General features: G+C 37.0%; 2 protein-coding genes across 3 annotated transcripts in view; both read left to right on the top strand.

Moving 5' to 3' along the window:
- The first annotated feature begins 2,780 nt into the window (after nucleotides 1-2,780).
- Nucleotides 2,781-5,467, top strand: LOC107691760 (LIM domain transcription factor LMO4-like). 2 transcript variants are annotated; one of them, XM_016490571.1, is made up of 5 exons: nucleotides 2,781-3,098; nucleotides 3,299-3,403; nucleotides 3,578-3,851; nucleotides 4,383-4,479; nucleotides 4,641-5,467. In XM_016490571.1, exons 3-5 carry the CDS (start codon nucleotides 3,583-3,585, stop codon nucleotides 4,803-4,805), a joined length of 531 nt encoding a protein of 176 aa, XP_016346057.1. In that variant the 5' UTR covers nucleotides 2,781-3,098; nucleotides 3,299-3,403; nucleotides 3,578-3,582; the 3' UTR covers nucleotides 4,806-5,467. The 2 variants fall into 2 exon arrangements, with proteins under 2 accessions (XP_016346057.1, XP_016346066.1); XM_016490580.1 differs by lacking the exon at nucleotides 2,781-3,098 and having other exon boundaries at nucleotides 3,119-3,403; nucleotides 3,599-3,851.
- Nucleotides 5,468-7,099: 1,632 nt separating this feature from the next.
- The window catches only part of LOC107691687 (serine/threonine-protein kinase N2-like), a 27,110-nt gene continuing 18,267 nt past the window's right edge, over nucleotides 7,100-15,942 (top strand). Inside the window, exons 1-5 of the mRNA XM_016490471.1 lie at nucleotides 7,100-7,470; nucleotides 9,907-10,198; nucleotides 13,824-13,978; nucleotides 15,101-15,230; nucleotides 15,319-15,464. Coding sequence (XP_016345957.1) covers nucleotides 7,450-7,470; nucleotides 9,907-10,198; nucleotides 13,824-13,978; nucleotides 15,101-15,230; nucleotides 15,319-15,464 — 744 coding nt within the window. The 5' untranslated portion in view covers nucleotides 7,100-7,449. The remainder of the gene's footprint in view (nucleotides 7,471-9,906; nucleotides 10,199-13,823; nucleotides 13,979-15,100; nucleotides 15,231-15,318; nucleotides 15,465-15,942) is intronic.

The following is a 15,942-nucleotide window of genomic DNA, read 5'->3' on the forward strand; positions in this document are numbered from 1 at the left end:
TGCCATAATTCCAGCCAATCAGAGTTTGTGGTGTGTGACGAGTGGGGCGGGGCCGAGAGCCGTGGGAGCGGAGCGAGGCCGGTGGAGTAAATGATAATGAGCGACACGCTCATTATCATTTACTCCACCGGCCTCGCTCCGCTCCCACGGCTCTCGGCCCCGCCCCACTCGTCACACACCACAAACTTCTTTGATCTAAAATAACTGGGTGTAACCCATTGGTCTACCCTCTCCTCTTCTACAGAAGCGCTCACCATTGACATTATAGAAATACGCAAGATGTGCTGAAGCTGTGCTGTGCACCGCTGCAATATTCATGTTATCTCATCGGAGCACATACATTTAATAAACAGAGCTTTTGATATGCTTTCGAGTCTATCTCAGTGGAACTGTAATCAGCAACACAATTAAAGCATTATTGAATCATTCTTTCAATGGCCTGGCCTAGATAATAGTGTAAATAATTAATTTTTCTATTAACTCATTGTTGTCTCTTCAGCTTGTCTCTCTCAGCACACTGGGAACAGATGCCAGGCTGCCTTTCAGAGATATAATTTTTCTAATTAGCACTCGAATGAAGGGCTGTCTGTAGCCTCTGATGGTCATTGTCGGGGGTTTTTACCTCCCCCCGGTTAGATCATGATGGGTGATTGAGCTGTCACAGCAACAAATAAAGGGCCTTTCAAACAATCCCTTTTTGTGTTTGATCGACAGTCAGGCTTCCCTTCATTTTTAATGAACATCATAACTGTTGGCTATCGTAAGTGGGGAAAGGATAAATTAATTAGGGGGAAATTGTTTCGTTAAAATAACCAGCTAAAGAAATTCTGTACATTTGTTTGGAAATGTCCTTCTAATTGCCAAAACAGAAATGCACGTCATTGTCGAATGTTTCACAGATTCAGTTATAGAGCAATGATGAAAATCTTGTGCTCAAAAGACATCGGCCCTTTCCGGCTCTAAATAATGAGGCCTCTGTCTCACGCTTTCCATCTGATGTTTGTGCTCAGACAGCTCACACTCTTTGTTAATGTGACTCTTGTGCTTTACCTGAAACATCATAACATGCCTCTGCTCAGTAAACAATTAAAGTAATGGAGCTGTGGAGAAAATGACTTATTTTCCATTACGCCCCCCTTCCCACACAAATTTCAAACTTTGCACTCCGCCATTAGATCAACGACTGTGATCTCAGTACATAAACATAATGATCCAGGAGATGGGGGGGTTGCTGGTCTCGTTTACAGTAAATCTAGACAGGCAAGACCAACAATAGGGGCTGAAAAAAGTAATTGCTCATGCAGAACATTCATAGTTTCATTTGTGCTGAAGTTAGTCTGGTTTCATGCACATTCATATGTGTCCATAATATGTCTCTTTTTAATATTATTACATCCCTTAAATGTTGGCTAAATAGGCTAGGGGTAAATGGGAGTATAAGTGTGTAAAAACTGTAAAAAAATGTTTGAGTAACAATATAAAAAGTAAAAATGTCACAGTAAAGGTCTGTTAACTGATTAACTGTATGTTATCATATAAGGTGAAAACTGTAAATGGTTTAACATTACATTATACATTTTTTGCAATCAAAAATGTAATTCAATTACTATGAATTACTGTAAAATTTATGGTAACAAAAAAAAGTGTGGGGGGGGGCATTCCCTGAAGTCTCTGCATAATATATCACATATGATTATATTCTAAATAAATTTTGTTCTTCTTATATCAGTAATGTGTATTAGCGTGTTTTGCATCACATTTTTTGTTATTTAATGTGCCTTATGATGGTTATAATGATGTATTTTCTTTGTGTGTATGATCCTGTGCATATTTATTTACTAGTACTGACACATTTATTTACTAGTACTGTTTTATAGATTGACTTACAACTCTGATTTACCACTTGACTTTCTATTTGACCTGTTTTTTTATGGTGGTTATCAGTACAGTTTAAGGTAATAAGCAGATTTTGGTATATTAACATTATATCATATCACTTATTATATCACTAATATCCAGGCACCAATATGCCATAATATCTGAAACATTGTCACATACTTTTGATGGTGAATTTCTGATGGTGTTTGTTTGTTTGTTTTAATGTCAATTTCAACAGGATTTTTTTTTTTATAGTGGTGTTATGTATTTTTTCTCATACAACAATGTGACAGTGATGAACTCAGAAACGGGGGAGAACAGGATCCAAATGCAGATAAACTAGAGAATTACACAACAATGTCAAGAACAAAAACAGAGAACACCAACTAAACACTAGGGAAGACAACCAAGACCTATAACCTTCAAGTCCAAAACCAGATACCCAACAGGTAATATGTGACAAACAGAGTGCAACTACAGATATTAGTAGCCTCAAAATAAAACCAAACATGGCGTTAGAAGGTTTTAGTTCCTCAAAGCAAACAGCACACTATATATTAACACTAAGCCACCCTTACGTCTTCGTCATGTCATCAGAGACTAATTTTCTGCATTGAATAGTGACATAATACACCATAATGAGTGACAGAAGCCGACAAACACAACCCTCTCCCCCTCTTTCCTCCCTCTCAGCTCCTACATCTCTGTAATCTAGAGTGTGCAGGTTTGAATTAAGATCAATTGACAAGATAAAACCGTTTTCACTGGTTCTCATGACTACCACTTTTCACCCAAACTGCTTTGATTATATTTAATCTGATGGTAATCATGGCTAAATGACAGACAGATGATAAGAAAGGCAGGATCCCTTTCTCACTGATGATTTTCTATTACCACCCAATCAGACAGCTGTCAAGGTTTCTTTTCATAGTGATTTGGCCATGACGCTGTGTGTGTGCTGTAATTAGGTCTTTAATATGGGTGATTAAGGCCCCATTGTAACTGACTCCGAATGAGAAATGTGAGGCAGTTCTTCTAAACTTCTTTTGACAAATCCATTTCTGCCAGCTAATTTTGTGATTTACAATTAAAATTTAAATAGTACATTAAATATAGTGAAATACCAGTGCAAACGACGAATACGCCATGTTGACAGCATCAATAATGTAGCATCTAATACTGCATCTGCTGGGCTGCTTCAACGAGAGACCACAATTTAAGTGAGTGTTGATTGGCTGAAGCGCGCCTGACGTCACCTCACGGATGTTTAAAGGGCATAGAAGTCCGGTAACAGAGCAGCGTAACGAGCGCCGTTCATTTACAACGCTCAGACCTTATGAGGATACGCAAGCGAGACGTAATTTAAATGTAGGTAAATGAAGTTATATCCGCGTTTATGACCTCTCCTTTTTGCTTAAAGACAAGATATGGACCGGCGTCTGCGTCTGTCCGAGCTGACAGACTGAACGCGATCATCTGTTCTGTATTGATGAGTATGTGAAATGATCTGGAAGTTGTGAAGCAGGTGAGTGCGCATACTTGTGTCAAACATATAAGTATGTGAACTTGTTTACTTTGATAAAATTGTTTATCTGTCAGTGTCACACAGAAAGAGGCCCACTGGTCAAATTAATTTGTCTACTTACAAACTAATTGAATACAGTTTGTGTTTGTTGTCCAGTTAGTAACATCTGTTCAGTTGACATGCATTCTGTTCTAGGTAGTGACCCATTTAGTATGGTTAACACTGCTTGTAATACGCAACCACCTCATGTCATAATGGGGGCCCTGGCATGGAAGCGGTGCGTTGGATGTGGATGCAAGATTTCAGACCGCTTCCTCCTGTTTGCTCTGGATGGATACTGGCACTGCCACTGTCTCAAGTGCTCCTGCTGTCAAGCCCAGCTGGCAGAAATCGGCTCATCGTGTTTCACAAAGCATGGCTTGATCCTCTGCAAAAGTGACTATATAAGGTCAGACTACAGGATCAACACTCTGTTTTGTTATTGTCATCCTCTATAATTTACTATCATTCACACCCTGAGCTAACAAATTTACTAGACAAATGAGAGAAATTCTACCATACATCTAATAAGTCTTCTGGCACTGTAGTAAAGAAAATATGGGGTTTGACTTAAAGGGATAGTCTTCCCAAAAAAGAAAATTGTCATGTACGCACCCTCATGTTGTTCCAAACCTGTTTGATTCTTTTTTCTTTTCTTTTTTCTGTGGAAAACATATTTTGAAGAATGTTGGGATCTAAACACTTTCAGTTCCAATTGACTTCCATTGTATGGAAAAAAAAATGTAAGTCATTGGGAACGGAAACTGTGTTCAGCAAAAGAAAGAAATGCATACAGGTTAGAAACAACATGAGGGTGATTAAGATGACAGAATTTCATTTTTGGGTGAATTATCCCATTAAATGAGGAAAAAGTATAAGCAAAAGTTCAAATAGACTTGCTTATTAAAAGATATATTTGTGATTATGATGTTCACTACAGATTGTTTGGTCACAGCGGAGCGTGCAGGGCTTGCAGTAAGTCCATCCCTGCAAATGAAATGGTAATGCGAGCACAGGGCAATGTTTTCCATGTCAAGGTAATTTACTCTATTAAACTGACTCATTTAAATACAATTAATTAAAAATGATCTACATTTTTACTCCTTGTCTAGGTTGATATGCTGAAGTGTGTTTTGGGGGGGGGACAGGGTGCCTTGTAATATGTTTTCCTCAGTCATTTCTTTCTTTACTCTTGTAGTGTTTTGTATGCTCCATCTGCCATAACCAGCTAGTACCTGGTGACCGTTTTCACTACACAAATGGAAAACTGTACTGTGAGCAGGACAGACCGACAGCTTCTGCGCACAGATGCGACCACTTGGATTCACTCAGGGAGCACAACATATCTGAACAGAAGTCCTGAGCTCATCATTTTTTTGCTGAGCTCTGAGAAAGAGACACTAATGGAGCACCTAGTTTCATATTCAAGACCTCATATAACCCAGTAGTTGCTTTGTCAGCTACAGACCATTTTGTGAAGGTCTAATATTGTGGAAATTCAACGTATATGGTAATATCTGGCAGTTTAAATGAGGTTAACCATTGGAGCTGAAAAGCAATATCGGCGAGCATCCTTGCGTATCATAATCAATTATGAATTGGTTTTGCACGGAATGACCTTTCTTATATGTTGTGGACCTGCAATTTAATTGTGGTGTCTGTTAGTTTTGATATAATGCTGTGTACTTCACTTGCAGGCAGTGAAAACACACCACCTTCCTCTGGTGTGTGTGTGTGTGTGTGTGTGACATTTATCTTTTGGTTATGGGACGGCTGTTCTTCCTGGTCTGCAATTACAGTATCACTGAAATTAACCTGTCCATAAATAAATTCTGGTAGTATCCAGAGAGTCCATGTTCTCTTTATCCTTTGAAGCAGACCTCCAGATGATCTCTTAGAGAGCTTTTTTTTTTTTAAATTAGAAAATGACATTCTGAGCTCGCTATAAAGGACCAATCTTTAAAATGTGTGTGTGTGTGTGTGTGAAGTAATATTTGCTTTATTCAGAATAATTAAAAATCTTTAAAAACCCCAGAAAGGATCTCTTCACTGATTTTGAGCTGTGTTTTCAGTTGTGATGCATTATAAATGCTTTCTAAATAGGTTGTCAAACACAGAATTTATGGAGAACACCACCATCTGTTGGCTGAAGGTAATTATGTCACTTTCAAAAGTAACTCTTTATATAAGCCTTTGTTAAAAAAAAAAATTAAGCTTTTTTTCAGTAAAAGCAACTCTCATCATGATATAAAGCTATGTGCAGAAATATTCTGTTGAATTATGAATTTAGAAAAACAAATACTCAGAGGGAACATTATATAAAACATTTTATAATTGTTTACAGAATAAATAATAAAATACACTATACATTGTTAAAGCCTCAATGTGTCATGCTGAATGTCATATGTTTAAGGCCATTCCATCATGTCCTAATCTCTGATTATTGTAATGTGGGTATTTTCTTCTAATTGATTAATATACCTCCTGTCTATGCTTTGCCTTCTTCACCAGTCTGACTTTTAGTCCATGTTTCTGATGAGAAATATTTATTCATTAACCATTTGTCCTTTATATGAGTTGTAAAGTAAAATACATTGGGAGCTGTTCAAATATTTCACGATAGAATAAGTGGTGCTGCTTTTATAGAGTAAATCCTTATTGAATGACTATTGCTGCTTCTGCAGAGTAAATCTAAATGAACTGACCTGTAAAAAAAAAAAAAACTCACAATGAAATGAATGTGGTCCTGCACCTATAGATGAATAATGGATTAGTTGTTTCTACAGAATATGTCCCTATAGAATAATAATACAGAATGCTATTTATGATTCTATAAAATAAATCACAAAGAAATGAGTTGCACTGCTGTAACAGCATAACATCCCTATAGAAGTCAAAATAAAATATAAGCGGTCCTGCTCTTATAGAGTCACAAAATGACTGTTGTATTACTTCTATATAAATCCTTATAGATTAATTAATGCTGGTGCTAAAAAATAAGTTGCAATAAAAACTAAATGTGTTGCTATACCATCACAGAATAAATCACAATAGAATGAGTGCTGTGTTATGTCGAATATATCCTTGAAGGCCCCTCTTTGTCCAAAACTATATTTGAAGACCCATATATTTGAAGAGAAAAATGATTGTTATTGAAGAAGACAAATGCTAAAATAAATATATTTGCATCTTGGTTTTTTTATTCTTTTTTAATGTTAGCATTTTTCATTTACATTATTTTAATACAATTTAACCCATTTTTAAGTCCTGTGACTGAGGCCCCGGCCCCCAGTTGATAACTACTGTTAGAATACATTAGGCCAGAAAGTACAAGAGTTTACTCATATAATAGTTTACAAAAAAAGGAGTTGTGATTTCCTATAAAAATATAGAATGTGTTACTGCAAATAAAATATATCGGGATTAATTTTCTTCTGCAGAAACGTCTACACATAAAGTCCTTACATAATAAATCATTACAGTGTGCTACTCCTGTAAAATAAGCCCCAATGCAATATAATTCTGCTAATCGCAGTACAATAACTTGTGTTGTTTTTAACAGAATAAAGTCCTTATAAAGTAAGTCCAGACAGAATTCGTGGTCCTGCTCCTATAGAATCTGTTTTGCCGCTGTGTTTGTGAATCTGCTATTGATCACATGATCGAGGGTGGACTGGCCGTGGCTGAACTGGGTGCGGGAACAGAAACTTGCACTTGGGTCGGTCTGCCACCCGCCTCCCCTTGTTCCGATATTAGCAGCACGGCTCTGCGTTCACCCCAAAAGCGCGGACCTCCGCTCTGATCCCGGGTCTAAACCCTTGCGTTTACAACAAACCGACAGGCGACAGCTCAACAATGGGACCCCCTCCGTATCCCGGCAATGCTATGGATCGTACCCCAACTAAAGCGATTTTCGCTTGAGACGGAAACATAACAGGCTTGTTTTTTGGGAGTGACTCACCTCCCCTTCCCCAGAGTTTGATTCAAAAAAAGAGTTCACAACCAAGATGGCCGCCGATCCCATGCAGGTAGGAAAAGTTTTTTTATTTCGTACAGTACAGATGTAAAGAATCTTAAAGTATGCTTTAAAAACATAGTATTTGCCTTAGGCGCAGCTCTCTCGCGCACTTTCAAACCACTACTTTTTCTTCCTTTGGGACGAGCTGCTCCCTCCGCCGAAGAGCTCATGACACGGGAAAACGGGGAATGGGGCCCGAAAAACACTTAATGACAGGAGTTTAGAGGTTGTATTGTTCTCGTACAGTCATAGTAGCGTCTCCAGATAAAATGTAATTTAGATTTTATTGCCTGTTGCCTGTTGGAAACACGGAGTTGTGATGGATTGGAATTGTACACACTGGCTGTCTCAAAACCTAGTGAGCTGCCTACCTAGAAAGCAAAACTGGTTGAAGAAACTAAAACCGATTTAAAAGAAGTTAATGGACAGTAGTTAGTTAGTTAGTAATGTTATTACCACATTATCCCTACTGTGAGATGTGGGAAGTTTAGAATGAAGTTCTGTTCTGTTGGTTTATGCTTGCGTTTTTCTACAAATGATTTTGTAGTTATTTGGTTGGGGCTTGTCTTTTTGTTCAGTGCTGAACTGCAGTCTTGTTTCTAACTCTTTGAAACTAGTTATCAAGATAATCTGAAGGTGTTTACAGTCTAAACTTGTAATTTAATAACTCGAGTGGTTTGTTGGTTAATATAAACTAACAAACTAAACTATTTATATATAAACTATTCCAGTAAAATTATTATATTTTTACTGTTTACCTGCCTTTGAGATAGATGCCTTAAACATCAAGATTATGTAATTCAGTAACTGCAATGAGCTGTCAGCTATTATAACTTAATTAAAGTGCATTATTGTGAAAAGAGACTTCAAGATGTAGCCTTTCACTCATACTGCAATAGTTGTTTGAGCCCACCCCTTTTCACTTTTAATGTTGTTCACAAGCAGACATGATCACAACATTTTTGAGCATTTGTAAATTCAGTTGTCTGGTGTGCAAAAAAAAATGCCCTAGCTGTCAGATGTAATTTTGCCAGCGCATTCAAATTACAACCAGGAATCTGTTGTGTTGTTCTCAGTTTTTGTTACTGGAAATGACACTGTTGTTACTGAAACATGTTTTGTCAGTATTTGTTCCCAGAACTGATAAGTCCAAGAGTATTATGGAAAGTGGAAGAGACACTGCTGCATAATTTGGTTTTGTGCGGTGAGTGAGAGGTCTGGAGACATTGTTGGTTAAAGTGCTATTCAGGACTCTTTCAGGCGTATGAAGGGAGATTTTAACCCTCGTCAGTTTGAGTATTAATGAGCAAAACACATTAGTAATGGAACCTTTTTGCTTTGCATGTTGTGCTGTTATAATATTGATTTTGTGTGTGTCCTAAGTGTTGCAGCACAAGTGAGGAAGCGATAAGGTGCAACTGGCTTTTTCCTCATTACCTAAAATGTAGGACAGTTGCTTTTCCATGCCCTTCAGTTGACCCATGGGTCAATGCTGTAAATGCAAGCAGAGTGTCAAAACATACATACCATACTTATTGGTATCTTCCAGAGTAATATTATCAATGCATCCCTATTTTTATTATATGAATGTTGATGTATTTGAATAATATGACCATTATGGATTCAGATTAGTGCTGGGCGGTATGACCAAAAATGTATATCACGGTATTTTTCCAAATTATACCGGTTTCACGGTACATGACAGTATTTTTTTTTTTCATGCATGACCGGGTGTTAACCATATTTTCTACTGATTGAGAGAGGAAATACTGCAGTATATTGACTTAGAATGCCCTATTTTATTCGGTATGAAACGGTATACCGCCCAGCACTAATTCAGATGTATTTTGCTTATGAACTGTGGATGCTTGTCGAACCTCACTTTCACCCTCCTTTAGACCTGAATGAGCACATTCTGTGGAAAGTCTTTCAGCACTTTGTTTTGAAGCTTTAAAAAGTGAAGTGACATGTGGCCAAGTATGGTTACCCATACTCACGACTTCACTTCAAACGGACCTCCCCTGGAGGAAGATTAGAGTTCTCTTACATGTTGTCAGTGAACTCATGAAGAGCTGGGCTAAAGCAGGATTTGGCTCACCCACTCAGACCAGTTATCCTCCCTGCTGATGTCAGTGATACTGTGTTTCTTTATTTGTATGTGTACCTCTGTGTGTTTTCATTCTTGCTTAGGGTTTAGTGTGCAGGGTGCACTAGGAGATGTGAATGCAATATATCATGACTAATGTTACTGCAGGTGACAATTATGCCTTAGGAGGGAATTTCCTTCAGGTGCTTACTAAGAATCTTTTATTTTTTGCATGAAAAGACAACCTAAGAAAGTCTTTGAAATAGTTTTCTAAACAAATTTTATGTAAAAGGTGTAGGATATTGACATCAAATATGGTAATATATTTTGTGATGACTGTAAAATGGTTATTTTGTACAGGCTCACATGGTTTCGGACCAGCTGGGTCTGGGGCACAACCTTGACCTGTCTGATACCATGGTGCAGCAGAAGCTAGACGAAATCAAGGAGCAGATCAAGAGGGAGATCCGCAAAGAGCTGAAGATCAAAGAGGGGGTGGAGAACCTTAGAAAGGTCACCACGGCAAAAAAGAGACTGGCATATGTTGATAATATGCTCAAGAAGTCCAACAAGAAGTTAGAGGAGCTTCATCAAGAGTTGCAGGAACTCAATGCTCATATTGTGGTGAAGGATCCAGAGGATCTTCTCTTAGGTATGAGCAAAGCTTTCATCAGTAAATTTTAACCATCTGTAGTGCCATCTGTATTTATATACACACACACACACACACACACACACACTACCATTCAAAACTTTGAGGTCAGGATGAATTATTTAAAGAAATTAATTCAACAAGGATGCATGAAGTGGCAGTAAATACATTTATAATGTTACAAAACTAAATGCTGTTCTTTTGAATTTTGAAGAGTCCAGGAAAAAGTTATCATGCTTTCCACAAAAATATTAAGCAGCACAATCTTTCAACATTGATAGTTATAATAAATGTTTCTTGAGCAGCAAATCAGCATACTAGAATGATTTCTGAAGGATCATGTGACACTGAAGACTGGAGTAATGATGCTGAAAAGTTTGCCATCACAGGAATAAATGACATTTAATAATATATTCAAATAGTAAACAGTAATTTAAAATGGTGATAATATTTCACAATATTTAAGTTTTTACCATATTATTTAATATAGCCTTTTTTGTTACAACCAGCGCTCATGCTCTTTGACAAAAATAAACAACAAACCGTTGAAGTCCAGTGCAGTTTTCTAATTATGAAAGCACTACGTCTTGCAGGCCTCCATATATTTTAGCTTCTCCTTTGATTAAAAATTATATTTTTTAATGGACAGAAACGGACATTTTTTATTAAATGTTTAACATTTCACCCATTCTTACTGATCCTGACAAAACTTTACAAGTCATTCTTTCAGTTTCCAGTGGGTCATCCTTATAGTTGAGACCTGCTATCTTTTATATGACGTGCTTCTCCACGGTGTCCACAAATCACTTTTTGATTGTTTTGAAGATAAATAGTCTTTACATGTGAGATATGTGAGTCCAGACAGTAAGCAGTAGCAGTTCGTCTAAACTGAATAGTTACAGAGCAACCTCCTCTAGACTATAATATTTAGTTGTGAGCATATATCTGCCAGAAGCATGATCAGATCTCTCACCCTACTAACCACATCCTTATACGGGACAAGATGTAGCCTGGCATGGAAACTTTATCTGATGAGAAAGGGCTTTTGTTTGGTGACTCAGCGCAAGTGGAATGTCGCTGCGTGTCACACCTCTGTTTTGACCTCCTCAGTCTGTGTGCGCTAAGCAGAAATCAGCAGATGCCACTGGAAGACAACAGCGCTCCAGTGCCAGTGCCTCGCTGGTGACGTCATAGTTGCTCAGCACTTGTTGGGAGTCCAGACAGTGGAATTGGTCGGGCTTTTCCACTCGCTGATGACCCGGGTCAAGCCTTCTGCACCTCATTATATCATCAGCTCTGATTACATCCATTGCACAGACACATCTATTTGCTTTTGTGTATGGCAAATAAGTACGAAATAAATAGTTAGTCCAGTGTGGTATAGGGCTTTGATCAAATTATAAGAATCTCTGAAGTCTCAAAGTAAGGGTAATAGGTTAGTAATACCTGCTGTGTGGGTGCGTTATCCCTTACCCTGCGGACTCTGTTTATAATAAGAGGCATCTGTATTTATGCCTTGCATAATGATGTGACTCAGGAGTCTCCAGGTGCTTAACAAAAGACGATTGTTCCTCATTACCATGTGCTTCCACACTAAGGTGCTTTGTGAAGATTTATTTATCAAAGACAATCTCCTCGCTTCCGCTCTGAACCTCAACAACCTTCTGGAGGTTTTGTAGTAGGCTAAATCATCATGTAGAGAGAGGTGTTCATACTCTGTCTGTGTTGTCTATGAAGCAAATGTTAAATTGGAGATATTTTATCATTTGAGTTGATGGTGTTATTTGATGGAGATGGTGTTATTTGGTGTTATTTGAATCTCATTGATGGTGCATATTGTTTGAGGCTGACTGTAACGCCGTATATATAGAGCCACATATATGGCTAGTTGATATAAACAATAATCAAATTCAAAATCAAAATCTCAATATTTTCAGGCATTTGATGATATAAAATATATAAACTACTGTTTTAAATGTTTTGAAAGAAGTCTCTTATGCTCTCCATTGTCTCCAAGCATTTATTTGATCAGAAAAAAGGGAAAACAGAAATAGTGTGAAATATTATTACAATTCAAAATAACTGCTTTCTATTTTAATATATTTTAAAGTGTAATTTATTCCTGTATAAAGCTGAATTTTCAGCAGCCATTATTTCAGCCTTCATTTGATCCTTCAGAAATCATTCTACTATGTTGATGTGGAGCTCAAAAAACATTTCTTCTTATTATCAATGTTTAAAACAGTTATGCTGCTTAATATTTTATGGAGACAAGGATTTTTGAGTATTCTTTGGTGGATTGAGCATTAAAAAAAACCTTAAGGATCCTTTGCAACATTGTAAATGTCTTCATCGCTTTCGATCAATTTATTACATAATACAAAAATAATTTCTTAAAAAAAAAAATGACCCAAGCTTTTTTTTTTTCTTCAGTCAGAGGTTTGATGATTTTTAACCACCTGCCATTGCTGTCAATTTTAAAACCTTTACTGTAAAACACAGTAAAAATGTAGGTAAAAAAATAAAGTCTTTACCAAATGTAGGCAATAATTTTTTGTTCTTTCTTTTTTATGCACCAACAGTAATATTGATTAACGTGTTTTATTTTTTCAATTTATTTAGCCTTTTCTTACATGGGACCAAGTTGATTTAACAGAAAAGTGGAAGGAGAGAAAAATGGTTCACCTAAAAGAATTGACCTTACCAACTGTATTGCCATTATTGCTGTTGAAGTTTAAATCAAAGATGCTACCAAAAGACATCTGTTTTTTGCGCGTGTTTTTGGCATGACACCATATTTTTTTATATTACCCAGCTCTGCTTTCACATAAAGTGCCTCTGTGAGAGCTGATGTTTTTGTTTGTTATTAGCAGAAGTCTAACAGGTTTCATTTATCTGTCGAGGTGGGGGAGTTTTTACTTGTATGGACATGATAAGTAGTGATGTGCTTCATTGAAATAATTTCAGTTTTCATAGTCCTTCATCAAAGCAACCCCAAAACATTCCTGGAAAACTGCAAAACTTACAGAATTAAACAGTCACCCTCATAAGAGTGCTCACACCATATGGCCAGCTTTTTGAATATTGCTGCACCAAAAAAACAACAACCAAAAAAGGTTTCAAATGATTCCAAAGCATGAATATTTTTACTTGCATTAGTGCAGCTTCTAAACTTGTTACTCAAAGGTCAAACAAAAAGTCAGGTACTCTTGTTGCAACATCCTTCCTGTTTTGTATGGCTTAGCCAAAAATCTGGAAGTGGCCACAGAAAATGGCAACAACTTAATTTCTGTTGCTCTCAGATTACTCAACTCTCTCTTCTGACCCAAATAAAGTATCATTATTCAGTTGGTCCTTTCTGGTGCTGGTGTTGTGAAGTAGTTAAAGATATGAGCTTTCAACCAAACAACATTGGAGTCCATTGACTTTGTATTGACAAAAAACACTTAGACATTTCTCAAAATATCTTCTTTTAAGTCATACAGATTCGAATGACATGAGGGTAAATAAACGAGACAGACTTTTCGTTTTTGGGAGAACTATCCTCTTAACCCTAGATTGTTCCAGGAAGTCTGTCCTTGGAATCTCTTCAGATCCTACTAACTTTCTGCCATTTCTTTCCCAGAGTGCCCTCTTACGCTGGACAGCACTAAAAGGGAAGCACGAACATGCACTATCAGCAGCAGACTAGCAGCCCTGAAAAAACAGAATGACATTGAATTGAAGGTGAAACAGGGGGCTGAGAACATGATCCAGATGTATTCAAATGGCTCCTCAAAGGTAATGTACCATTTGGTTTTATTTAATGACTATTTTTTACTTAAGGCTTTTTTTTTTAACCAGTGATGTAGAATCCAGTATTCTGTTGTTTACAAAGCACATGAGAGAACACCATATAATCATCTTGGCCCAGAATCTGCATACACTACCAGTCAAAAGTTTGGAGGCTGTACTTATTTGATTAAAAATATAGTAAAAACAGTAATATTGTAAAATATTATTGCGATTTAAAATAACTTTTTTTTTCTATTTTTCACTATATTTTAAAGTGTAATTTATTCCTGTGATGGCAAAGCTGAATTTTCAGCAGCCATTACTCCAGTCATTAGTGTCACATGATCCTTCAGAATCATTGTAATATGCTGATTTGGTGCACAAGAAACATTTCTAATTATTATCAATGTTTAAAACAGTTGCACTGTGTAATATTTTTGTGGAAACCATATTTGCTGAATAGAAATGAATGAACAGTATCGAAATAGAAATCTTTTGGAACACTATAAATAACTTTACTATCACTTTTAATCAATTTATTGCGTTCTTGCTGAGAAAAAGTATTCATATCCTTAAACATTTTTTTTACTGACAGCAAACTTTTGAATGGTACTGTATGTGTAAGGAAAAAAGGCAAACACACATAAAATATGCCTAAATTCACTTGGATAGAAACACAGGTCCCAGAACTACTGCTTTACTTCAATTGAGTGCAGCTACTGCAACTTGCCTGAGAGGTTTGGCCATAGGAGTGGCACTGGTGATGTGCTTATCCCCTCTGGCTACACACACACACACACACACACACAGTGCAGCCCTATGTGGGATTAGCAAGGGCTGATGTCAACCAGGAAATGACTTGTAAATGAAAACATTTCCTTCTCACACACTCTCAGCATGGTAACAGTCCCTGGCATATGTTTAGCCTTTGACCAGCTTGCACAAGAGTGCTACCACTGTTAATAAAAATATTACATAAATTAATTAATAAAGTGAAGTAAAAAAATATAACATTTTTAAAAGGATAATGAAAACTGAGTTTAGCAGTAAGAGAATTTCCTGTCACCACATAAAATGTGTATTTGTTTTTGCATGACTTGACTTTTATGACTGTTGTTGACCTTGCAGGATAGAAAACTGCTTGAAACAGCACAGCAGATGCTTCAAGACAGCAAAACCAAGATCGAGTTCATCCGAATGCAGATTCTCAAAGCCAGCCAAACCAGCGAGCTCAGCTTCGACAACAATGATATCATTGGTAACACTCAAACATAGTTCCTCCAGCGTTAGCATTCACAGTTCAACAAACACAAAACAATAAATATATTTGTTGTGTTGTGGTGCAGCCAAACCCATCATCAGTCCACTGGACCTGCGGGTGGAGGAACTCTGCCATCACACACGGATAGAGTACGCTGTGGCCGAGGGGGCCAAGAATGTCATGAAGCTGTTGGGCTCTGGTAAACTGGCTGAGAAAAGGGCTCACTCAGAGGTATTTTCAACTGGATCGTTGTCATTATCACCTTCTGAACTGACCTTTTTGGTACATCTGACCTTTAGCACTATTTTTAAGTTTTAACATGTCCATAGCTTTCACCTTTTGGCCCTTGCAGTCTTGGAAAACAAGGTGGCCTGAGAGACCACCAGCAGTGTTCAAGCTTGACCTAGAATGGAATAAAATAAAGTTATATATATATATATATATATATATATTTAGAATTTTGTATACATACATAGATTTCGAATAATAATCAGATGGTTTACAATGACAGTGCAAAAAGAGTTTCAAAAATGCAAACACCAATTATCAAGATACCAAAAAGTCTTGACCAGATTTCACAAAGAAAAATACTTTAGATTTAATTGCATTTGAAATATTCATTTGATATAATTATTTTCTCGTATTCCATTTAACTCATGCACACACTGAAACAACGCATGTGCTCAACACTCAAAATGTCGACTGAACC

The sequence above is a fragment of the Sinocyclocheilus anshuiensis genome, unplaced genomic scaffold (genome assembly GCF_001515605.1).
Source record: "Sinocyclocheilus anshuiensis isolate Anshui unplaced genomic scaffold, SAMN03320099.WGS_v1.1 scaffold842, whole genome shotgun sequence".
In the NCBI taxonomy this organism is placed as follows: domain Eukaryota; kingdom Metazoa; phylum Chordata; class Actinopteri; order Cypriniformes; family Cyprinidae; genus Sinocyclocheilus; species Sinocyclocheilus anshuiensis.